This window comes from Oreochromis niloticus, linkage group LG17 (genome assembly GCF_001858045.2).
Source record: "Oreochromis niloticus isolate F11D_XX linkage group LG17, O_niloticus_UMD_NMBU, whole genome shotgun sequence".
NCBI lineage: Eukaryota > Metazoa > Chordata > Actinopteri > Cichliformes > Cichlidae > Oreochromis > Oreochromis niloticus.
In genome coordinates, this window is record NC_031981.2 from 11725662 (window position 1) to 11750804 (window position 25143).

The 25143-nt window shown below is 41.6% G+C and overlaps 3 protein-coding genes across 6 annotated transcripts in view; 1 reads left to right on the forward strand and 2 right to left on the reverse strand.

The window, feature by feature from the left end:
• The first annotated feature begins 1516 nt into the window (after positions 1 to 1516).
• Positions 1517 to 9228, forward strand: copg2 (COPI coat complex subunit gamma 2). The gene is made up of 24 exons (XM_003444958.4): positions 1517 to 1668; positions 2236 to 2288; positions 2413 to 2493; positions 2586 to 2657; positions 2747 to 2826; positions 3128 to 3203; positions 3302 to 3394; positions 3542 to 3628; positions 3771 to 3928; positions 4030 to 4163; positions 4276 to 4343; positions 4526 to 4714; positions 5912 to 6007; positions 6209 to 6452; positions 6626 to 6701; positions 6827 to 6930; positions 7026 to 7151; positions 7246 to 7314; positions 7440 to 7621; positions 7720 to 7849; positions 7935 to 8032; positions 8377 to 8515; positions 8628 to 8726; positions 8871 to 9228. The coding sequence occupies exons 1-24, from the start codon at positions 1632 to 1634 to the stop codon at positions 8999 to 9001; spliced, it is 2622 nt and encodes an 873-aa protein (XP_003445006.1). The 5' UTR covers positions 1517 to 1631; the 3' UTR covers positions 9002 to 9228.
• Positions 9229 to 9369: 141 nt separating this feature from the next.
• On the reverse strand, positions 9370 to 13724 carry mest (mesoderm specific transcript). Of its 2 annotated transcripts, none has more exons than XM_003444957.5 (12): positions 13456 to 13724; positions 13039 to 13227; positions 12882 to 12961; positions 12699 to 12776; positions 12469 to 12605; positions 12317 to 12375; positions 11186 to 11226; positions 10968 to 11038; positions 10763 to 10864; positions 10610 to 10686; positions 10208 to 10271; positions 9370 to 9816 (listed from the first exon to the last, which is right to left on the reverse strand). In XM_003444957.5, the coding sequence occupies exons 2-12, from the start codon at positions 13190 to 13192 to the stop codon at positions 9699 to 9701; spliced, it is 981 nt and encodes a 326-aa protein (XP_003445005.1). In that variant the 5' UTR covers positions 13193 to 13227; positions 13456 to 13724; the 3' UTR covers positions 9370 to 9698. The 2 variants fall into 2 exon arrangements, with proteins under 2 accessions (XP_003445005.1, XP_005451697.1); XM_005451640.4 differs by having other exon boundaries at positions 13528 to 13722.
• Positions 13725 to 16059: 2335 nt separating this feature from the next.
• Positions 16060 to 25143, reverse strand: part of atp2b1a (ATPase plasma membrane Ca2+ transporting 1a) — a 40410-nt gene continuing 31326 nt past the window's right edge. The window contains exons 20-22 of one of the 3 annotated variants that reach the window (XM_013271199.3): positions 23985 to 24173; positions 23253 to 23342; positions 16060 to 19329 (exon numbers count right to left, since the gene is read on the reverse strand). In XM_013271199.3, the coding sequence (XP_013126653.1) occupies positions 18937 to 19329; positions 23253 to 23342; positions 23985 to 24173 (672 nt within the window). In that variant the 3' untranslated portion in view covers positions 16060 to 18936. Of the gene's footprint in view, positions 19330 to 23161; positions 23343 to 23984; positions 24174 to 25143 lie in introns of all 3 variants that reach the window. The other 2 variants (XM_019346817.2, XM_019346816.2) reach the window with 2 other exon arrangements.

Below are 25143 nucleotides of genomic sequence, written 5' to 3' on the forward strand. Positions count from 1 at the left end.
GTGTGTGAATGAGAAGGAGACAGGTGTGACAGTGAAGATGCGAAGCGTACAGGTAGTGATGCCACGGAGACAGCAGAGAAGAAGATGTAATAAAGGTGAACATGGAGAAGGAAAGGTACATGATCTGCTGTGGCGACCCCTAATGGTCTGTTAATACTACAGTTGAAGTGCCTTCACTTCCCGAGCTCGCTGAAGAAGAGCTGTGTGCATCCTGGTGTACTGTGTAACAGCGTGGTATGCACGAGCTCTGCAGCAGTTATAAAGGCTATCCAGAGGCTAATAAACAGCACAAAATATCATTGGCATAGGAAACGTAAGATAGCACTCAAGAACCTGAAAAATCAGTAAAAGACAGTTCTCACGCTGGACACTTGCTCTTTGGCCTGTTGCCCTCCGGTAGACACTACATGTCCATTAAAACAAGGACAAACACATTAAAAAACTTTTTGATCCAAGTGCAATTACTCTCCTAAATCAATTATGACTGTGATGCACCTCGGCACCTTCTTCTAAACTGTAGACTACTTCATACTAAAATTAGAACTTGGTTTATCACGTGAATAACTTTACTGTTTTATTGTATGAACGGCTTTTTTATTTATTTATGCTGTGACACTTGAGACACCTGCAGAAGTAGCACCTGATCTTGACATTCTGATTATGATATATAACTGTTTGTAACTGCTTAGCTTGAGATTGCTCTTCATGGAGCTTGTGTTTGCTGTGTTTATTCAGCTCAGGCAACAAAGGTAAACTTTTCATGACATATTTTAGTTGTTCTGTGCTGTAGCTGGTTCAGCCCTGTTACCAATACTCTAGTGGCTAAAAATACTGGTGAATAAATTAGTCACCTTCATACTTAATATATATCAATTCAACTACCTTACCTGACTTTTCAATAGTCACATTTATTTATTGTTGTTGTTGTTGTTGTTTTTGTAATATTAGTACTGTATTTATTTTTCAAATCTTTGCTCAAATACACTATTTATAAGGCAACAGATTAAACCCTTGTGAAAGTCGAGGGTAGATGTAGCTGTGTAAATGGAGGAAGGCAACTTTGAAATTCATTTCTCTTCTATAGGCAATAGGGTTGCATTGGTTAAAGTAACTCACTCAAACTACTTAGAAAAGACTGTGAAAATACCAAACGTGAAAAAGGACTGACGTTTGGTCTACCAGTTGTGTCAGCTAAATAGGTTTTGCTCAAATGTCATGGCACAAAGCCTGCAGTGCATAATTACTGGGGGGTTTTTAATGGTGATCTTTAATAGATTGGTTTATAATCACTTAAGAGACAAATGTGTCAACAAAATCAAAACAAAAATTGGATTTACTTGTTTATACCTTATTTTTATTATTATACATTACATGCAATGTGGTTGGGACAAGGATTATTATGCATGGACTATTGTTTTTGTGGGACTTTTTAATTCGAGTAATCGTCAGGATCAATGGTCAGGAAGCGCCCCCTGCCGCTCCTTACGCGGAAATATTCTGACGTGTCTTCCGTCGACGTGGACGTTGCCACCGGACGTCAGTTTTCACTTTGGCTACGTGGAAGTAGCTTCTCATCTGTTGCGAGATTGAGAGCTGCTTTTGGCTTCATCTGTCGGCTTTACGCTTTCAAAATGATTAAAAAATTTGATAAGAAAGACGAGGAGTCTGGTAAGATTGCAGAATTGTAATTTTAAACGGTTGTTAATTTTAAATAGTCTTGATTGGACTTTATGTTGTGGAAGCTAAAGCGGTGCTAGCCTGTTAGCTCACTAGCTAGGTTTACGCTACCTGTCAGGGAGAATGAGCGATAAATGTGGTTTGCAAACAAGCGTATGATTAAGATAGTGGTTTGAAGAGAGAGTCAAAAACTGAGTTGACGTTGCATTTAAATCCACAGCTACTAAAACATCGGTTTTCTCTAGTTCAGGGTTAGCCGACCATATTAGCATCGTCAGCTGGATGTTGTCATTTCTCTCCGAAGTCCAACTTATATGAATGAAAGTTGTACCAGTTTCTGTTGACGTTAAGGAAGACTGTTTGGATATTTGCAGATATCCAGAAGCTAACATACGCTAATAAGAAGATCAAATTAATATAAAGCAGGATTGATTCTATCTTATTGGTTTCTCATTGCCCATTTCTTCTCTACCCCCTTCATATATGTGTTTGCTTTGAATAAGGTTCAGTAAAATTTTAATGGATTATTTTTCTAACACAACTATTTCAACTCATTAGGAAGTGGCTCAAACCCTTTCCAGCATCTGGAGAAGAGTGCAGTCTTGCAGGAGGTAAAGCCTAAGATCAGTGCTGTTGAAAACGTGTTCTTCGCTTACAATAAACAAAGAAAAACAAAACGGACCAAAGAAAAGAGTATTCAGTGTACTAAAACAAAAAGTGTGTTTTTATTTACAGGCTCGCATCTTCAACGAGACTCCTATTAATCCAAGAAGATGCCTCCACATTCTCACCAAGATTATCTATCTCCTCAACCAGGTAAAAAAACAATGGTAGACAAACTATGCTGTCTGTGTGGCTTTAAGTTCATGTCATCATCTTCTCTCATTCTCATATCATTGTTCACACAGGGAGAGCATTTTGGAACCACAGAGGCCACTGAGGCTTTCTTTGCAATGACCAGGCTCTTTCAGTCCAATGATGTAAGATGTCCCCCTATTCATTTGATCTCTAATTAACTGGCTAAGCATTTCTTTTTAATTAATTCAGGTTTATGCTATTTCTCTTCTAGCAAACTTTGAGGAGGATGTGCTACCTAACTATCAAAGAGATGGCCAACATCTCAGAGGATGTCATCATTGTCACTAGCAGGTTTGTTCATTAAATGGCTTTTATGTATACATTTATGTACATACTGATTTCTTATTTATCAAATAAAACAGAAGAGTAAAAATAAGCAAAAAGTATTTGCACACCAGTTTTATAGTTGTACTAGCAGTGCACCTCTTAACCATTATTACTAGCAAAATGGAATGTTTGATGGTATAAAGTCTGATGAGAGCAATATTTTAAAGTTGTTTGAACTGCAAAGAAAATTATGATTTTTGCAAGAGTGTACTTTTTCTTTTGGCATTCCAGTGTCTTTATTTATTTCTTGTCTGGTATTTCATAGCTTGACCAAAGACATGACTGGGAAGGAGGATGTATACAGAGGACCTGCCATCAGAGCTCTCTGCAGGATTACAGATGTAAGTGTTGCATAATTTCTGTTCAGAAGAGGAAATTAATGTCATGTTTTTAAGGTAAGAAACTGAAGCATCTTTGAATTTTTCGGTCTTTCCCACAGACGACCATGCTGCAGGCTATTGAGAGATACATGAAGCAGGCTATTGTTGACAAGGTTCCCAGTGTGTCCAGTTCAGCTTTGGTCTCCTCGCTGGTATGAATTGGGCTCATTTTCATTTCTTTCAGTGTTATTCTCAGAAAAAATCTCTTTTGAGATTTTTCTGACATTTCTGCACATAAAAGTTTGTTATTCATTTCCTTCATGGTGGACAATAATGTTCTTTCCACTTCAATTGTTCAGCACATGGTGAAGATGAGCTACGATGTGGTGAAGCGCTGGGTGAATGAAGCCCAGGAGGCTGCTTCCAGTGACAACATCATGGTCCAGGTGGGTAGGAACAGAAGAAAAACTACAGAATTAATGCTTTCAAGTGCGGTTTGCTTCATTTAGTTAATATTGAGAATACTGAATATTATTCCTGAATAGAAATTAGTTTAAAGTGGCTGCTTATTTATGTCCTGTTCTCTAGTACCACGCCCTGGGCCTGTTGTATCACCTCAGGAAGAATGACCGCCTCGCTGTGACCAAGATGCTCAACAAGTTCACCAAGTCTGGGCTCAAGTCTCCCTTTGCCTACTGCATGCTCATCCGGATTGCCAGCAAACTGCTGGATGAGACAGAGGGAGGGTGAGTAGACCTGCAGTAGCTTGATACACAAAAGATATGTGGGCTCACTAAATTGCAGTCTTGATGTCATGTTGCCATGGGTTTTATTCTTGTGTTTACAGTCATGACAGCCCCTTGTTTGACTTCATCGAGAGCTGCTTGAGGAACAAGAATGAGATGGTGGTGTACGAGGCTGCTTCTGCTATTGTCCATATGCCCAACTGCACTGCCAGGGAGCTGGCCCCTGCTGTGTCAGGTTACTAGTTTACTCACATATTATTCATAAATGTGCTGACAAGTTTATATTGTAAATGAGCAATTTTTGTCTTGCTGCATCAGTCTCATTTTAAATGTATGTCTTCCTGCAGTGTTGCAGCTCTTCTGCAGCTCTCCTAAAGCTGCACTGAGATACGCTGCTGTCAGGACCCTCAATAAGGTACAGCTGCACACTCCCTTCCTCCAAAATGTGGCTTGTTTTTTAAGGTTTAAGTACCAAACACTGATACAGAAACAACCATGAGTTGTTTAATCATAGCAACATAAAAATAACCTATTACAAATAAAAACATAACTCTGGATGTAGTATAACTACATTAATATTTCCTTTGTGTCCACTAGGTGGCCATGAAGCATCCATCAGCCGTGACTGCGTGCAACCTGGACCTTGAGAACCTGATCACCGATTCTAACCGCAGCATTGCCACGCTGGCCATCACCACTCTTCTCAAGACTGGCAGTGAAAGCAGCGTGGATCGACTCATGAAGCAGATCTCCTCTTTTGTCTCAGAGATCTCAGATGAGTTCAAGGTCAGGCGCTTTTGTTTTAAATACTCTAAATTTGATTAAGCAGCAAGTCTTAATGCACGTGGGTCAGAGCAGCTGTGGTGCATGAGGTAGAGCAGGTTGTCTACCAATCAGAATGTCTGCGGAGCAATTCCTGACCTCTCCAGTCTGCATATAGAAGTGTCCTTGGGGAAGACACAGAACCCCCTTAGGGATAGATGAAAGTGCTGTATCAGTGTGTGTTGGAGTAAATGAGACTTGCAGTAGTAAGAACTGAGTAGGAAGGTACTATATAAGTACTAGTCCATACATGTAGCATGGTGGACAGTGGGGAGATTCTCCTTAAAGCTAGTTGTTTTGCACATTTCTGACTCCATAGTTGTTGTTGTTTTTTTTCTTCTTTAGCTCCACATCCTTAAAGACAACTTTCTTACAGTTAGCTGGTGGAAGGAGCCGCTGTGCTCATACAACTGTGTGCCTGAGAACATAAATATTCTCAGGCACAAAGTTCTACAATATTTTCTCAATGGCTTAATCACTATACAATATTATTGCAATTTTAAACAACTGTGATATGCTGAGTGTTGCAAAAAAGTTATATTGGGATATATTGTATCTGCTAGCTTTGCCATTCCTTGCTAACGTTATCGCAGGATGGTGGCAGGTGAGACGACCCCTCATGTTCGTAGCATTTCCAGAATATTTTACTTCTACATAATGCTTTTAACTGCCATCAGTGCCCTTTGTCCTGTACTGGTTAGAAAATCCAAAATAAGCTCATACTTTTGGATTAAATCTTTGCTGTGTTTTGTCGATTTCTTTTTCCAACACCACCATCTTTATCAACTTCCTCCTCCACGCTAAAGGTCACTAGAAAAAATGTAACAGCACCATCTGGTGGAGTAAATAAGAAGTTGATCTTATCATTCTAGTATTGAAGTTCAGTTTGCATTTTCTAAAATAACACATCGATATTTGGTGTCCCTGTATCGATATAATATTGCCACACAAAAAATCGCAATATTATGGAAACCAGCCATGAAAACATGCAGGTTGTAAATGAAAAGTGTCATTGTGGTATTACAACCGGATTTTAGCTTCTTTTGGGGGGGGAAAAGATTAATTTTTAAAATGAGTTTTAGTGCTTTGCTCCCACTTAAAAACAAATCCCGTGACCTCTGTTATATTTTCTGATGTCCTAAATCTGTGTTTTTATTTCAGGTGGTTGTGGTGCAGGCCATCAGTGCTCTCTGTCAGAAGTATCCCAGGAAGCACAGCGTCATGATGAACTTCTTGTCCAACATGCTCAGAGATGATGTAAGTTATGTAACCGAGTATTGTCTTCATTTGGTATTTGACTTTTTGAGTTTTCTTGTGACATGCTGTATAGAAAATGTGTGTGTGTTTTTTTGTTTTGTTTTGTTTTTTTAATAACAGATATAGAATCTGCACACCACAATGAATCACTGTAATAATATTTTTTTGTAAACGTTTTTTAAACCTCTTCTCTCCCTGCAGGGTGGATTTGAGTACAAGCGGGCCATCGTGGACTGCATCATCAGCATCATCGAGGAGAACCCTGAGAGCAAAGAGACGGGCTTGGCCCATCTGTGCGAGTTTATCGAGGACTGCGAGCACACTGTGCTCGCCACAAAGATCCTGCACCTGCTGGGCAAAGAGGGCCCACGCACCCCGCAGCCCTCCAAGTACATTCGCTTTATTTTCAACCGAGTGGTGCTGGAGAGCGAGGCTGTCCGTGCAGGTGAGACGAGTAGGAGAGCATGCACCCCTGAAGTTTGACCTTAGATCTGTAACATCCATAGGCAGAGGCTGATACTTCTTATTTTGGCAGCTTTAGTTAATTTTCTTCCAATTTTTTTTTAGGCTATTTACTAACGAGATAAAACATTTGTTTGTGTCATGCCCCACTTTTAGCTGCTGTCAGCGCTTTGGCTAAATTTGGAGCTCAGAATGATGATCTGCTTCCAAGTGTCCTGGTTCTTTTGCAGAGGTATTCATTGGTTTTGTTTGTTGAGTGTATGTGTGTGCGCGTGTGTGCACTTTTGAAAGTACACAGTGGATAAACTCTGTGTGTGTCAGTGCGGTATAATTTTTAACACAGCTCTGTTTGCACAGGTGTATGATGGACAGTGATGATGAGGTGCGTGACAGAGCTACTTTCTACATGAACGTGCTCCAGCAGAAGCAGAAGGCTCTGAATGCTGCCTACATCTTTAATGGTAAATTGCAGTTGGTTTTCAAAATAAAAGAGCCGTCAAGGCAGTTTGTTTGTCAAGTGGGTGATGTGCTGAGTCTCCTTGTATGTGTGTTTCAGGACTTTCTGTTTCCATTCCTGGTTTGGAGAAGTCCCTCCATCAGTACACCTTGGAGCCCTCAGAGAAACCTTTTGATATGAAGACAGTTCCTTTGGCCACTGCTCCTATCACAGAGCAGAAAACGGGTACGACCACAGGGATTTGTTTATTTCTTAGTAACCGAGAAACTCTGATGTTCAGGAACCAGATCTTTAAGAACAATTTTATTTGTCTGCTCAGAAATCGCCCCAGTCGCTACAAGCAAGCTTCCAGAAAAGTTGGCCCCATCACGCCAGGACATCTATCAGGGTAAATGAACAGCATCTGTTGTTTTGCGATGATCGGAGATGTGCGTTCACCTTTGAGGTCATTTCGATGTAGCTGATAAAATCCCTGCTTCGTCTTACATCTGTTTTTGTTTACACCATTGCCAGAACAACTTGCGGCCATCCCAGAATTCCAGGGTCTCGGCCCGCTGTTCAAGTCTTCGGAGCCGGTGCAGCTGACGGAGGCTGAGACCGAATATGTGGTGCGCTGCATCAAACACACGTTCGCCGGACACATGGTGTTCCAGTTTGACTGCACGAACACTCTAAACGACCAGCTGCTGCAGAAGGTACCGCACTTTTGTTTCACAATTACCTGAAGTTTAATAATATTTTTAAACACATCAGCATATAAAACGTGAATATAATGTTGGATTCTTTCTTCTAGGTGTTAGTGCAGATGGAGCCCTCGGAGGCCTATGAGGTCGTACAGTATGTCCCCGCCCCAAGCCTCCCATACAGTCAGCCTGGTTCTTGTTACACTTTGATCCGGCTTCCCGATGACGACCCCACAGCTGGTAGGAACATTCAGACATCACCAGAAGTGTCTACTGCTGCTTAAATGCCAAGTCTGGGTGATTTATGCCTCCTGCCTGTTTGCAGTGTCTTGTACGTTCAGCTGTACTATGAAGTACCTGGTGAGGGACTGCGACCCCAACACAGGAGAGCCTGACGATGACGGTTACGACGATGAATATGTGGTATGTAATAGCAACTGTGTGACTTTATTTATTTTTACCCCTCAGCTGTAAAAAGGCAGATGGAGTATTTTTATTATCCCGCTGCCTGACGTAGACATCGAAGTTTGTGAATGCAATAACGCAAAAATGAGGCTTCAAATCGATACCACAGGTGTATCTACTAAAAATCTTGGACAAGTTTGAATCTCAGTGACCTCGATCTTAAGGGTCAAGTTTTCTGAAAATCGTGAACGATGGTTTTGAAATTGTGTGTGTGTATGAGGAGGCGGAGGGGTAATGTTGGCGGTTAACATGTTTTAGCATCAAACTAGACCTCTTCCTTTGTTTTGGGGGCCTTTCTTTAGTTGGAGGATCTAGAGGTAACGGTTGCAGACCACATCCAGAAGGTTCTGAAACCAAATTTCGGAGCAGCGTGGGACGAAGTAGGAGACGAATTTGAGAAGGAAGAAACTTTTGCCCTTGCATCTGTACGAACTCTAGATGGTACGGACAATTAGAAGTTCATTTTGTAATATACCCTTTTTTAATTAACATGTATAGGATAAACTGACCTAAACCACCGTCGTGAAACCTTTCTTTGTGTTTTTGTGTGCAGAGGCGGTGGGTAACATTATCAGCTTCCTGGGAATGCAGCCATGTGAGCGCTCCGACAAAGTTCCTGAAAATAAGAACTCACACGTCCTCTTCCTTGCTGGTGAGTGTCTGATATCAGGATATTGATCACTGTATGCAAGTTTAACTCCAAATTGATCTATAAAGATGTTTTTGCAAAACAAATATTAATACTGTAAATATGTGAATATTTTGTGAGTAAAAACTTTCCCTGTCTCACCCTAAGGTGTGTTTCGCGGAGGTCACGACGTGCTGGTTCGGGCTCGGCTCGCGCTGGCTGACGGCGTCACCATGCAGGTGACGGTTCGTAGCGGAGACGAGAACGTCGTCGATGTCATCTTGGCTTCAGTGGGTTAAAATGGTCGTCATACAGCTTTGTGCCAACGCGACAAGAAGACCTTTCATCCCTGTTCAACCACCTGAAACGTCACTTAGTTCTTCACGGATCTGAAATTATATTTCATGAATGTTTTATTACTTCTAGTGTATAAACTAAAAAGTGTTCTCTCGCTGTTTCTTTATATTTTCTGCTGGTCCTCATGTTTTGTTATCTGTCAAATCTACAATAAATCATGACTGTCAGAGTTCTGGCTGCTTAATTTATTCCAGTCAGTAATCAAGATACTTTGTTTTTTTTAGAAAACTAGTTTTATTTGAAGAAAAATTGACATTTACTTGCTGACATCGACAGAAATATAGAAAATTATATAAAAATTCATCACAGCTGATAGCAGGACAGACAACACAAAATGGAAGGAATCAAGAGTGTCCCACAAATATGACACAAATGACACACCCTAACACCACTTGACATTACCCTGCTCCCTTGCTCACCTCCACCTATTTAAATACAATCATTTTTAGCCTGCATTCCCCATTTTCCATGGTAGTAATGAACATTTCAGGGATTGGTGCTGGTAAATTAGCTTTGCTTAAATCTCAAGACCGATGCAGCATTTCATCTGGGTACAATCATCAGGATAGCTCTTTGCACCACATGCGCATCTATCAATTTAATCCAATAGTTTTACAATCAGTTGCATTTGGTTTCCTTTCAGAAAGAGTGAATAAAATTGAAATATGCATTTAAGAAGCCAGTGGGATCTTCCAGCTGAGGGTAGTGACTGATGTGCTCGTCCAAAATTGTGACTGTTGACCTCTGGACCAGCTTCCTGAGGAAACGAAAAAAAAAACACGGACTGTTTCAATGAAATATGCCACATAGAGGACGCAAAGACAGAGCTTTAAAGCTAGTCATTTGTGACTGATCCTCAGCTCTGATGAGAGAATAAGTCTAGCACATTTTTCTAACTTTTGGGGGGAGAAACTAAAACATTAATACAGCCTTCAAAGCAACCGAAGCTACTCCCTGATCCGCTGCGCTGCCTAAATGTCACCAGCACATGGTTTTCTTCCATCTTTAACATAATGTCCTGCAAGCTTTCGCAGTCCCAACTGCAAGGTGCACTGAGGTAAATGAGATTCCCGGATGGATCAGGGGCATTATGGATAATCTGGATTGGAGGATGTGGGGGTTAAAGAAACAGATGAAGGGGCACTCACTGGTAAAGACGGATGAACTGGGGGTGGGGGTTGACGGGGTCCAGGGGTCCGTAGATCATGTGCACTGAAACACACAAGGAAGACGGTGAGCGAGGGAAAAAAATGGACAGAGGAACACTGAGAAATGGAGGAGTGGTACAGGAGTGAGGTTAAATTAAAAGGCATATACTGGAGTTATTTCTCCCAAGATGTTGCATTTCTCATGAGCTCTATGCCACACACACGCACTGAGCTTCCAATCACAGATGGACTAAGCAGCTTAGCATCAGCAGCTCTCTGGCTGAGGCTGCTGACACCTTAAGAAATTGTTTGGCCCACACAAAAGCCGCCCTCTGATTTATTAACACACACACACACACACACACACACACATAGGGATGTGTGACGCAACAGTGAACGTACGTGGGACATATGTGGAAGTGAGCGCTCCCACCCAGCGCTCTCTGTGTTTCAGTCTCTGGTTGATGTATTGCAGAATACTGCGGAGACAGAGTGGCAAAGTTAGAAATGAGCGAGCAGGTTATAAAGGCCAAATGACCAAACAGGCACACGCACCTGTCCAAAACTAAGTTGCCATCATTGTAGCGTAACCCCGTCCACATGTCCCAAAACTCAGCATCTGTGGGCTGCGTGTATGGGCCGAACACCTCTCCTATCCTGCCGGTGAGGAAACAAATGAAAGTCCATTATCCAAATATGTAATGTCCTAATGCAGGGCTCCATCTCTCACTCTGGTGCTAAAGGGCTCAGGCTCTCTTACCCTTTTTGAAAGATCACAAAGTTGGTGAGGCGCGTCAGAATCGGAGCCAGAAAACTCGAGTCCTTCAGAAGCTTTTGGAGGACAGAAACGAGGACAGAAATGTCTCTAGGATAAGTTTACCACTCAAACAGCTGCCCTTAAATTTCACTCCATCCTCCTCAGCTTATTTAGTAACATGGGCTGGAAAAAGCAGGATGAAGCAAACAATCGTGACTCACCATCTGCAGCAGCCGTGGGTGGTGCGTTTCTGGGAACAATCCTGTCAGATAGAAAAGTGTCAGCAGCGCTTGTGACTTTCACGTCGGAACAACATCTGGAATGACGTGCATTATTAACGCTCAAATATCAGGAGCTACATCAACTGGCGATCATTCTGGCAGCAATGCTCTCGCTCTCGTCTGCCCTTATAACCACCCAAGACAGTGTCTAGCAAAACAATCTGTAAGGGTGGAAGCTCCCCTCATAAATGCTGCCCAGGACTGGAAGATGCAGACTGAAGGCTGAAAAGCACAGATATGGAAACCAAGGCAGAGCAACTCGGCTGGTCTACCTAGAAGCTCCCTGCAGAGTATTTGTGGCCACTGCAACAACCAATCTCCTGTCACCAATGAAAAAGGGACCAAGACAAGACACCAGTGTCAATTATGTAATGACCAGGTTCTCTGTGGGCATCTGTGTGGTGTACTGCAGCAATAAGGGGTTCTGAGCCCACTGCTACGGGCCATCAGGTCCTTGTATAACCAAAGTGAGAGCTGTGTCCACGTCCTTGGCACAAAACCAAGCATGTTTTCAGTTGGACCGTCTACCTCCAATCGTCAAAGGTTTCCGATCTACCTGTCCATCTATGTCCCAATCCTATGGTCATAAAATCTGAGTAATGACCAAAAGAGTAAGGTCGCGAATACATATAGCTTAGTTTCCTCTGCAGACAGTTTGAGGAGCTCAGATACCCAGAGGGATCTTGGAGTAGAGCCGCTGCTCTTGCGTGGCAAAATGAGCCCGCTGAGGTGGTTTGGGCATCTGGTATGGATGCCTCCTGGCAACCTCCCTTTGGAGGTTTTCCAGGCACAGACAACTGGGAGGACACCCGGGGTAAACCTAGAAGATTAGAGAGATTATGTGTGTCATCTGGTCTGGGAACACCTCGAAATCCTCCAGAAGTAACTGGAAAGTACGGTTCAGGAGTCTGCTGCCACCGCGACCCGACTTCAGATAAACAAAGAGCATTGAATGGATAGATTTTGTAAAAAGCTTAACATATTCAGTTTAAATGTTATGTAAAACAAACAGAAAATCTGAGCTGCAGCTTCTGTTTATACTAAAGCCAAGGATAACAGAGTGCACTGTACCTCCATTGGAAAGACACAGGCTGTTTAAAGTCAGACGACCTGTGCGATTTTGGTCACTCCTAGTTTGGAAGAAGGACAGAGGAAAAACCAGAGCAGGTTAGCAGTTTATCAGTTTACACCGTTTTGGCAGCCTGCATGAAAACACCACCAACCTATAAAGCAGCTCCAGGGCCACGGTGTCTCCATAGTCGTGGGACACCAGGTTCACTCGCTGGTTGCTCAGACCCAAGTGGGCCACCAGGGCTTCCACCACACTGGCCTGCTCGAAGATGGAGTACTTATGGGGCCGCTGGTACATTACAGCACAGTAAAAACACATGTTAGACACGTTTTAATCAGTCGATGTATAATGATGGATTTCCTGTGTCTAGCTTTCACCCACCGGTTTATCACTGAAGCCAAAACCGAGGAAGTCCAGCGCAATCACACGATGGAATCGTTGTGTGAGCGGATCCCAGATCTGTATGAGAAGAGGGGGAAAAAGAAAGGATAGGTGGGGGTCCCAAACACACCCTTACACTTCTCCATTTGTTTATCCACTGGGCATGTGCAGAGAGATGGGCACCTTGCTCCAGTCATAGCTGGAGGTGGGGAAGCCATGGAGTAGAATGATGACATCTGAGCTTCCCAAAGCACCGAGAGAGTCTGAGAAGAGACCACAGATCAAAGACATATTTTTGCTTGACTGGCATGTTCTGGTAGCACTAAGACTGACATGTTACCTCTATAGAAGATTTTAAAGCCTCTGAAGTGGAAGACCTTCCCAGCACCGTGCCACTTCTGCAGCGCAGTGGACAGCTGAGGGGGCGGGATGTGCAGGTACACGGCCACCAGAGGGATGCAGATCAAACCCACATGAATCCACCACTCTCTCATCTTGAACTTAGTCGGGGGGGGAGTCGCATTCCTGCCTGTGAGAGATAGACGCATGAGCAACAACACGTTGGACAAGAAACCTGCAAGATTCGCATCGATGCACACGTTCACACAGGTCATGTCGCAGATGCAAGGAGGGAGGAAAGGCCATGTCTTCCCCCTGCCTGCACTGCAACAGTAATTTATCACTGTGCAACTCATTAAAGGAGACAAACCCGCTGTCAGTTATCTATAAATGATCGATAAGTCATTACAACTCCAACCTTCCACCAGACGGATCGTGTGCTCGGTTTTACTTCTACGAGACCGACGCTGCTGCAGGTTGCTGTACTCACACAAACACTGTAACCCGTCTTCAGCAGACCTTCGCCCCGTGTTTGGGATCCATTACTGCGGAGGAAATTCCTGCCGAGCGGAATAAGGCGACGCTTTTTGAAGATAGAATAAATACACAGAGGTCTCACTCTGCCGCTACTTACACGAGGAAAGAGACTGAAGCGAGTAGCTTAGTTGGTTGTGGTTGTTGTCAGTCAACACTTAAGTAAGCCACTTAAGTAAGCCGTCATCATCTGAGTCGTTATTATACACGATCTTTGATGGGCTGACAATAGACTGCAGGAGAGAAGCACAGTGCCACCTGCTGGTCTGGATGTGCAACAGCATTTTATCGTTTCTGACTACATTTATTGACTGAACAAGATCTCAAAAATGTGAAATTTGATCCAGCAAGACTGTTTTCTTTTTGTCTTTTACATTGATTTTATATCATTTTATTATCATATAAAATTATATTATATAAAATGAAGTAAAGTGAAATAATTTTATTATTATATTGAGGATTACATAATAATAATAATAATAATAATAAAATAATAATCTTGTTGTTATTATTATCATTGTTGTTTTTATTTAATTTTTAAATAAAAAACGTTTTATTTTGACATTTTTAGGTATTTTAATCTCTTAATAATTTTATTTTTCACTTCTTCTCCTTTATGTGTTTTTATCATATTGAAATATTTGCTTTGGCATGTTGTATTTTAATATATTTTACATATAAAATGTATGTATGTCAAATATTTTTTAAGTGCATGTCATGTTCTGTGTACTGGATGTGGATATATGCATGAAGGGGTCCCTTTGGTACATCTGTTAAACCTTTTTAAGAGAAACGCATTTACTTGTACATTTTTTAAAGGAGAGAGGAAGACAAAAACCTCTTCAGGCACCCATGGTTTTTATATTTTCATTTCAGAGGACTGTGTTTTCTCTCCTAAGAGCAAAGATGCACCGTACCAGATTTAACTATTAGCTCATTTCTATTTGCAGTCCCTGGATTTATATATATATATATATATTTTTTTTTTTAAATGCAAAGATTTATTAAAATGTTTTCCTATTATTGCATGAGGTTAACCATACTCTTCAGTTCTTTACTTCAGCAAAGAAAGGTCATGCCTGGCGTTGTTGGAGCAGAGAGAGCTGTCTCCGAACATTTCTTCACAAAGCTCCCATTGTACATTGCTCACAGTACTCACAATACTCTTCATCTCTGTATTTGCCAGATAAACAAACCAACTGTCAAACAGGACTCGATTACTGCAATTAATTTAATTAATATAGTCTCCAACTGTTGCAAAAATGCCACTCATTACAGCCCGTTATTGTCATTGTCCACAAACACAGCAGTTATTTGTAGAAAGCACTCAAAATAAGAGACACAGCTCTTACCAAGTTAAGCAAGAGTGACTTTTCAATTGTGAACACTTGTAGTCTGAAAATCTGTCCAAAAACAAAACAAAGCAACGGAATTTGTTTATTAAGACAATGGTGGCCAAGGCAAAACATTCAATGGTCACTTTGTTAGGTACAGATGTTCAGCTGCTCATTAACACAACTCTGTAGGATTTACAGATTGATGTGAAAAAGAGAAAATATCCAGTGAGTGGCAATTCACTAGCTGATAGGAAGGCAACGACAAGTCAAATAATTACCTGGTAAACTAAAGTATGCAGAAGAGCATCTCTGAATGCCCAACATGTTGAACCATGAAGTAGATGGTCTACAGCAGCAGATGACCACACCGGAAAAGCTTTGAATGATCTTGGCATAAACATGAAAGCATGGATCCATCCTGCCTTGCCAGTTCAGGCTTGTGGTGGTTGTGACGTAATGCTGCGGTGGACGTTTTATTGGCAAACTCCTTGCCTCTTTAGTATCAACTGAGCATCATTTAAGGGCACCTTAAACACCTTACCTGAGTAGTGTTGCCGGGCATGTCCATCCCTTTACGACCACAATGTTGCCATCTTCTGATGGCTGCTTGCAACAGGATAACACACCGTGTCACAAAGCTTAAAATAATCTCAAACTGGTTTCTTGAACATGAAAATGAGTACAATGTACTGACATGGCCTCAAAAATCACTACATCTCAGTGCAGCAGAGCACCTTTGGGATGTGCTGGAAGAGGAGGTTGGAGTCATTGATGTGCAGCAACTTTGAGATGCTGTCATGTCAATATGGAGGAAATCTCTGAGGAAAGTTTCCTGCCATGAAGTATTTAGGCAGCTCTATAGGAAAAAAGGTGGTCCCAGTCAGTACTAGGAAGACGTAACTGGTGAGGCGCCGAGTGTGTTTAATGCCAGTATTGGCAGCATTGGCCACTCTGACATTTGGCAATGGTGCAGGAATAAAAATAAGATCTGTCTTATTATGAGAAAAATCAACTAGATGAAAAACAGACATTCTACAAAGTGTTTTCCTGCCATCCTGTAGGGATGATGATTTTCAAAACAGCGAAGTCCACATTTGAGAACTGCAAAACAGTGAAACACTGCATGATAAATGACAAACATGGCCCTGCAGTTAGGCTAAATACATTTTTTATTTTTAAAAACCATACACATTACTCGACAAGTTTCAAATGTAAATCCAATCACGATATCCATTTAAAATGCTCAAGATAAAACAGACATGAAGTACTTTTATTTCCAAATGTTAAAAGATAAAAAAATAATAATCCATAAAACAGATGGAAAAAACATTCATTCCCATTACAGGAAGAAGCTACAGAACAAACTCCTCACATGGATTCCTCTCGCTTTTTTCCAATTTCTCACTCTCAATCCTAGCTGCTATTTTGTCGTCTGTAAAACAAGGAAAACAAACCATTTATGACTTTACATTTCCACCTTCCACTTCCCTGTCCGCGGCCCTTCAGGTGAAGCCGGCCAGACGGCTGCAGGAAAATCTGCAGCCCGCTGCCCGAGTTTATCCCGTGTGTGTGGGGTTGGCAAGCACCATCCCAAACATTTAAGCATGTTCTAATATGCAAACTAAAGAGAGGCCTGTTCTCTTTCACATCATTTGCACCCTGAGATGAATCTTCCAGAACAAAAAAAAAAAAAAAAAAAAAAACAACAACAAAAAAATCCCAAAACATTTTAGTGGCCAAAACCCCCGTTCCCCATAGAACACGATTGGTGTCAAATCATCCAAAATTTGTTAGGTACGATGAAAGGTATCATCAGCATTGTCATAAAAATACAAAGGTACAATTTTATTACGATTTGTATCAAAATTCTTTTTCCCCAAAGGAACGTTATGAAATAAGTACCCTGTGCAGATAGATACCAGTGTATGCCTCGGCTTTTATTCTTGAAAAATGCACAAATGTCGAATTCTTTAGCGTTTCCAGTACATCAGGTGTCAAAAATAGTTTTACAAACAAACCAAATGCAGCAACGTTTGTTATTAATAATGGTTTAAAGGAGTCTTCTGAATAGGGTGGTGGTTGTTGGTGGATTTCAATTTTTTAAAATGCCAACAAACCAGAAATAATCAGAGGAATAAAATTAATATTTTCCTAAAGCGTAAAGAGAATGAAATATGAGAAATGGTTCACTTTGTTTTTGACCACAGATGATGTTTTTGCTATCTAAATACACAAGCTCTGAAGCAAAAGGGTTTTTTCCCCTCTCATTTAAATTAAATACTTCTTCTATGCCTGAGTAAACAAATGTCAGTATTCTACATTGGCGGGGAGTGGGAGGGGGGCTGAGAAAATTCAAAAATATAAAGAAAATGCACCATTTAGGGGAAAAAAAAAGAAAAAAAAAAAAAGAAAGAAAAAGACCAGTGTCCGTATTTATCAAGCATCCGGAGGGAGGAAATCAGTCTCTGCTGTCCCCACGTGTTAGACGGAGGATGATTTGGTCCTGCTTTTAGCTGTGGTGGTCTTTTTTTCTCCCGCCCAAAAGGAGTCTCCTGAAGGCGATAAATGATGGGATCAAGATTGTCTAAATTATTACTGAAGCCAAGGCACACTGATGTTTAGCCTATGTGAAGGTCTTACTGAGAAATAGACGCACTCGTTCAGTAGATAATACAGCGCTAGTCTGAACTGCAGCGGTCATAAAAAAAATAGGGGAAAAAAAGAAAAAGTTGATCAAAGTCATTTTAGTGCTTTTGGCAAGAACATGTTTTAGCGTTAACGCACCCACAAGGCCTTCGTCAAATTAATCTACGCTTCTGAGTGCAACATACCAGCTAAAAGAAGAGATTTTAATTTTATGGTTCCAAATCGAAAAGAAGAACTCCTACTTTACGCTTAAGCGGCTTCATAAAGGACCTCTTATCTGACTCTGAGGTAAGACTTTGTTTCCTCCTCCCAGCTTTCGGCATGATAAATAAGGGCCTGGGATTATTTTCTAAACTCCCTTTAAATAACTGAACCTTTCAACATGTGGAAATTCCTGAACACAACATAATGACTGAAAAAGAGAATCCAGAACTCCAGAAGGTTTTGTGCACATGAAAACTAGCGAAGAAATGGAAGAAGTTAAATATTTATAGCGATGTTAGTGGACAAGAGGCCTTAATTATCTTTCCCGTCCCGTCTCCTGTGAAAACACCTCGTCAGATGGACCTCTTTTTTTTTTTTTCTATACAAGCCTTAGTGTTTATCGGTTTGGCTAGAAGGTTCTATATTTATCTACAAATATATAACAAATAAAACTTGCAGGCAAAAATAGTTAAGTTTCAATAGAAACACCCCTTTTTTCCTGAAAATACAGCAGTATCTGAAATAATCCTCTCATTCGTTTCTTAATCTGTCCCAGTTTTCTGCATCATACATCAGGAAGCTCTTTTGCCTACAAACAGAAAAAAAGTATCTACAAACTTTGTAAACAGACCTGCTTTTTTTTCCCTCCAAAAACATAAATAACTCAAAATATTAACAGCCGATGGAGCAGAAATAAGTTTCAAAATGAGCAAGGGCCAAAGAGATAAATATACAACACCATTCAGATAAAAGAGAAGCTAAAGGTTCGTTCATAATTCTTACAGACGATCTTCAAGCCAGGAGGAGCACCTCCCCTTCTCAATTAAAATATAATATAATAATAAAAACAGGTCACTTTCAATCTGAGTTTATAATCACCCCTTGTTACCGAGAAAAACAAGTGTTACCAAGGAGGGAGGGGTGAAGACAGAGTCCTTGTGTTGCAGTGGGATATTAATAAGAACCAAAAATAAAAGAAGACCAAAGAATCCACACCAAGCCGTACATTCCTCTGAATGTTTGCTGTTCTTTAAGTCCAACCCAAGCCAAGCTCACACAAGACGCCGCTCTCCGTCTAACCCTTCGTCTCGACGCTCCTAGTGTCCGTTCGATTTGTCTGAGTTGAGCTCCTTGGTGGCGGGTAGAAAAGAGGTGGTGACGTGTGGAGCTGGGTCAGATCAAAGCGAGGTTTCCAGGCTGTGTAGTGGGCTCCCTGGGGCTGAGGGGGTTCCTGACTTGGGGCCCTCGGGGAGGAGGTGGTTACTGCTCTCCACAGCGTTATTGTTCTGGTTCGGGGAGGGAGAGACTGGCGTGGTGGGGGCAACGGTGGTGGCAGGCGAAGGTGTGGGTGAGGGCGGTGTGGGGGTAGCGTTGCGCGGGCTGGCCGAATTGCGCTTGGTGGGAGCATCGTCCTCCGCGTCTGTGTCATCTATGAGGGGGATATGGGGCTCAGAGTCCTCTATCCGAAATTCGGGGTGGGTCATAAAGTTGTGGATGGATGATCGCGACTCTGGCTTCTCCAGCCCCTCATAGAGGGAGATGGAGCTGCGGAATGCCTTCACCACTCGGATCTGGAGGGAAGGAGAAGGGACAGGGAGCAGGAAAGGCACGTATTTAGTCACATTTGGTAATGATAAGAGTGCGCCGTTTTATTTTAAAACCTGGAAAACACCACAGACAAAAACCACGGATTTAGGTTTTACTGGGCCAGAATAGGTGAGTTTTTAGGTGCTTCAAAACCAGAAATCTGTGAAGGGGGGGGGGGGGGACTCCCAGAGAAACGTGCAGGTGTGCTGTTATTTCTAGTAGTAAATTTTTAGACTAATCTGGTAATGAATAGTTGTCTCCAACCATCATCTACGGTTCTAGTTGTATTTCAATGTATAAACAGGAGCAACCAATATTATTTCATTTCTGTCTCTCAGTGAATGTAAAAATACCCCAAAACTAAAAATCAAAATTTATATAAAATAAATGTAACGTGGCATGGCTGAATTTTAGGCCTAATCATGGCTAACATACATAAACACACAAATCATGAATCAAGCACTGTCTGGAGACTTGGAACACGCTTACTAGGTGAAGACTAAAGATTAATATCGCCAATTCAGTACACGAGAAAATGTAAATAATGGTCTCAACTTTATACGCTGCAAGAAAAGTGGGGTTTTTAATGTAAGCAGCACTGTGAATTGCTGCAAAAGTGCACATTAATGACAGTTTAGGAAAATCTTCCAGGTGGTGTCCTGTATCCAAGTGGAATTTGGATTTTTGGCAGTTCACCCTCTAGAAGCCCAGGAGGGACAGTGACATGTAAACAGCAATGCTGTAAGCTATACAACTCACCGCTCCAGAACTTACACCTGTTATTATTGGTATTGCAGGCATTTCAATTTGAAGCGTTCCAGAGATATTGCTTTAAATTACAAACACAGATGTATGCACAGACCGCAGACTGTACATAAGGAGTACTGTTTCAGAGTTTCCATCAGGAAAGTTGTTATATCCGGTGGCTGCTGTGGCCTGTGTGGGTGCCTGTGTTTAATGTTGCACTCCACTATCCTCCTGCTACAATGCTAATTGCCTGGTGACTCAGAACCCTTGAGTCCCATATGTGCAGCTCTGCACACAGGAGGAAAGATAAGGGAACCCAGGGAATATGTTTCCCACTTCCAGCAACATGTATTGTGTAAATACTGTGTGTACTTCTGCATGCACTTTATACACACACTTACTATGGTACAGCTACTATGGTGAGTAACAGGTACAATGTAATTAAGCTAATCAATTAGGACAGTTGTATGCACTTGATGGGAGCTGGATTTTGGAGCCTTGTTTGGGATCAAATCTTGTTTTGTGAAGTCAGAAGTAAGGAAAGGAGAGGGTGAAGTGGCACGGTATAAGCTAAACAACCCAGCTACATCAGCACCATCTATAGACCGGGTGGATGCATTGCACAGATCAGATGCCTGTTAACTGGTGCTAATAAAATTCCACTAACAGAAAGACTTTTTTGAGATAACTGCACAAACGCAGATTTTGGTGTCAGCCAATAACTTTAATATTGGCCAGGTTATGCATAAAGCACACTCAAACCAGCCTAACAATGGTAAACTCCCTCGTACAGTTACTGTGACAGGGAGAACAGTTCAAATCTGGTCTTAGTACCAGCTTCTTAACATGTTTGTTTCTTCTCTAAAGTTGGGCATTGTTCATAAACTCTATGTGCATTCACTTGCTTTTTGAGCCAGCCTCCAAGCTGCCATATGAAGTACTGCATTTTATTTCGCAATTGCACAGTGATTTAATCTTTATCCCCTATTTGGTACAGAAGGAGATGAGAGAATGAAAACATAACGCTTCAAGCCATCACTGTTCCATAAAAGGCTTTTGATTGCAATCTGATGGGCTGGACTGATCAGATGTGCGAAGTGTGTGCAAATCGAATGCTGGTTGAATATTAAAGAATTTCTGAGAGACAGAAAACCTAAATGTGTTGGAGACAAAACCTGAAACTAGTCTTAAGAGTAATTAAAAAGCAACTTCAGGAAATTGGTCAATATCTCAGGGAGAGTACAAACCAGTGTCAAACTTGATGCAATGTGTTTTTTGTATTAGTATTTCACAAAACACTTGGTAGAGGCCTGTGTCTGATTAATTAAAATGCAAAAGGGAACCAAAAAAATAAATAAATGAAATGAGGGAAATGGTGTTCTTTCTACAAGAACACACCCAAAGAGAAAATAAGGGATAGAAGCTGGACACAAGAAATTACTGTTGTTGGGCATGCTGATCAAAAAGTAAAGACAGCTGGAGAAAAGGACAGATGGAGACAGAGAGTGAGAAAAGAAAGGAGTGGAAGAGAGACAGAAAGAGAGAGTGAGACAAAGTAAAGGCTGAGAATGAGAGGCAGAAAGAGGAGAGAGACAGAAAGACAAAAAGAGGGGTGGTCAGTTATAGCTTATGCTTGTGGAGTTAAAAAAAAAAAAAAAGAAAAGAAAAAAGAAAGAAAGCTGCAGCAGCCAAGCATGTCTACAAGCTGGTATACATGTCAAAAACAGCACAAAGAGAGAAAACTCACAAACGAGACCAGAGACTTTGAACCCATGCAGAGCGCGGCGCTACCTTGTGTTCAATGGTAGTAAACCTTTGAGTATAGCCCATGACACATTTCACAGAATCTAAAGAAGAATACGTGGGGAGTCAGTGGTATTCATTGTTTTTAGGTCATTTTGGCAGCAACCTGCCCTTTGGACACATATTGCCAACAAACAAGCTTTCACATACAGAAAAAATGTCCAAATATTTTAAGGAAACCTGAAAGGAAAATATTAGGTTAATAATGAAGAATCCATGCCCACAAGCACCCAGAAGTGTCAGGTCCAGAGATCTGAAGAAGTCGCACCTAAAATAGAACTAAATGTTACTGTAGCGCTGCATGATTTGTCAATATTGCAGTGGCAAAAACAACATCAGCTCTGCTGTTGATGTGCCTGAGAAAAAGCCCACAAGTTTACATTCAAGAGCACAGTCATTTATTCCATTTTACTCTTATTGTGACATCTGTAAAACATTTAAAATTCACTGCTCGTCAGGTGGTCTGTCTTTAAGCTCTGAAAGAGAAAAAAAACCCAAAGTGTCACTGTCAGCAGGCACAGGGTCAAAAGGAAGGAGTTTGGAAACACCACCATCAAATGACCAAATCCAGTCTCGGCACAGTGACCTTCCTATGTGAGCGGATGAATAGCGTGATGTTAAAAGGCAGTGCATCCAAAGACACCATTAAATTACAACTTATTACCACTTGATGCTATTGTGGCAAACCATTTCTTCTTCTGGAAAAGCTAAGGTCTTATTTTCACCACTGACATTCAGTTCGTGTCTACTCTTTTAGACCGTGATCATGGGCATATACTCAAAACATTTACCTGGCTAGGGACTAGAGAGCTGCGACAAAGAACCATGAGTGCTACAGAGGCACAAGGCAGACTGAGGCAGCTGCAGACAAACCTGGAGACTGTCAACCCAGAATATAACTTGTTTTTCTTTTGGTTTTTTAAAATCATAGTAAATACACATCACCCCCCCCGAAATAACAGTAAACCTTGTTCATTTCTGAGACCAAAGCAGAAGCAGAACAGAAAACATGATGACACAGAGATAACACCTTGACAGTAGAAGCGACCTGGTTACAAGGTACATATATATAGAGCAGTGTTATCGAAGCAATATGGAAGATGTGGTTTTGAGGTCTTTTTTTTTTTTTTTAAGAATACAGGGGAGAACATTAGGAGAAGCATGAGAGAGTAAAAGTGTCAACGTTAGGTGAGAAGAAGAGTGGAGAAGGAAGATGTTAGAAGAAGAAATAAAAGTCTCATGCACTAGAGGAGAACACGCACTCACACCCCACAGTGGCAGAAGCGGTGTTGGCGGCAGTGGCAGAAGTGGTAGTAGTAGAAAAGGCTACATGTGTAGGGCTAGAAACATTGGTTACATCGTGCTGTTGTTGGCTGGAGTTGGAGGCCTGCCGCCTTAGAGCCCCCTGAAAGGAAGTTCCACTCTGGAACGCACTCACTACATCCATCTGCAAAGAATCAGACAGCGTGACAGGAGAAAAAGCCCAGAGGAAATAAAAACACAACACAGCCAGAGGAGAGAGAGAAAAGAGAGAAAAAATAAAGAAAAGGCACCAGTAACCATAAGAAAAAAAATGGCACTTTGAAATTGGATTTAGACATTATAATTAAAAGAGAGGAAAAAGGGGAATGGTTGGGTTTAAAGGCACTGATCGGAGGGAGCTCTTACTCCAAAAATCTGACCTCACTTTCACTCTTTTCTCTGCAGATTCCTTCCATACTTCCAGCTATAGCCATGCCAATACTCTTTGAACATTCAGCTGTTCTATCGTGCTGTCCATCCAATCCAATTCACTTGCTTATCATCAGTACCTTCAAACTAGTTTTAGCAGATAGAGTCAGACTGAGTCAAATAAAAAACAAAAACATAGGCATAGGACCCTGCTTTAGCTCAGAAGCAGAACAGAGAAATTAGAGAAAGGCTTTTTTTTTTTAGGGCACAAGCCATTCTTTACGAACGCCAAGAGAAAGGACAAAATAGATTTTAAGCTGGAAGAGCAGTAGAGAGTTAAAGGGTTTATGGCTTTTGATTCCCTTGGTGTTGGGGTGTGGTGGTGAGTGCTGCACGTGAAACTGCGTAGACTTGTCACCTGAGTTTGGATGCGATTGAGGCCTCGGAACCACAGGATCTGGCCTCGACGAAGCTCCCGTTCAGCATGGTCGATCTCATCCATGTCCTCCAGCTCCTCCAACTCCTCATCTGGGATCTCCTCTTTTTGGGTGCCGTGGCCTGCTGTTTTCAAGAATTTTAAGCGGCTGGTGGGTATTGAAGAGATAACCTGGAAGGCAATGAGGATATAAGTGAGCAACTGTGACTCCTGATGAAGTTTTAGTCCCCCGTGCAGTTTATCACGGCAGAACAAGCCATGATTAAGTTCATCACCGACATTAAGCGGACAGTGACCATGAAAATTTGATGGCCAGTTCAATAACATGCGGTTTGCTCTTGGGCAGCAAGCCCCTCCCACTGCTGATGAACAGGAGGATCCTTGCACATGATCACATGCAGATGCAGATGCTGTTCAGTCAATTTAACAAGAAGGCAGAAACTTTACTCCTCAATTACTAGGCACAAAGATCACAGAGTGGAATGCAGATGAGTCAGACACAAGTCTGGTGATTTTAAATCACACAATGTCATAATTAGAAGTTATCAGACAAAACAAAAAATAACAAAACAAAACCCCCGACATTGCTCTGGACATCAATCATTGCTCTGGCCTGTGGGAATACAATCCAGTATGAGGGTTCCACACTGTTTGGCTAATATACAAAACACTGGGAGGAGACACAAATCCATCTGGTGTAAAAATCTGTGGCAAATAGAATATGTGGTTCCATCCAGTACGGCAACCCCTTATTAAAAAGACAGCAGCCAAAACAAGCTTACGGTAATGTTACCCATATTAACTGTAACTGTACAGCCTGGTAACACTAAGGGTTTCTCATAAATATGTATTTTCAAAAATATGTAATTCTCTGGGTCTTCAGCTTTTAAGATACTGAGGGTGCATTACATCTACCGATGTGCCAAAAGATCCCCGTCGGCTGTGTCACGCAGCCTAGAATTGAAGACTGCTGAACTCTATGCACCAACAGGTGTGTGAACACATGTTGTCAGTGTCTATTTGGGGGACCGGCCGGCCTTTAAGGAAAAGAACAGAGCAATCCCTGCTTTGGAACCAGTCATCTTGGTACTTATTCAATTCAGTTCCTCAACTCTCAGCTATGTGCTTTTATAGGACTTGG

Bases quoted from the DNA above. Each gene is read 5' to 3' on its own strand.
- copg2 (XM_003444958.4), top strand. From the start codon at position 1,632: ATGATTAAAAAATTTGATAAGAAAGACGAGGAGTCTG. The intron at 2,658-2,746 runs GTAAGATGTCCC...TTTCTCTTCTAG, and splicing joins GGCTCTTTCAGTCCAATGAT to CAAACTTTGAGGAGGATGTG. The intron at 7,152-7,245 runs GTACGACCACAG...TTGTCTGCTCAG, and splicing joins TATCACAGAGCAGAAAACGG to AAATCGCCCCAGTCGCTACA.
- mest (XM_003444957.5), bottom strand. From the start codon at position 13,192: ATGAGAGAGTGGTGGATTCATGTGGGTTTGATCTGCATCCCTCTGGTG. The intron at 12,777-12,881 runs GTGCCCATCTCT...CTTCTCATACAG, and splicing joins CCAGCTATGACTGGAGCAAG to ATCTGGGATCCGCTCACACA. The intron at 10,272-10,609 runs GTACGTTCACTG...TGTGTGTTTCAG, and splicing joins CACTTCCACATATGTCCCAC to TGCACATGATCTACGGACCC.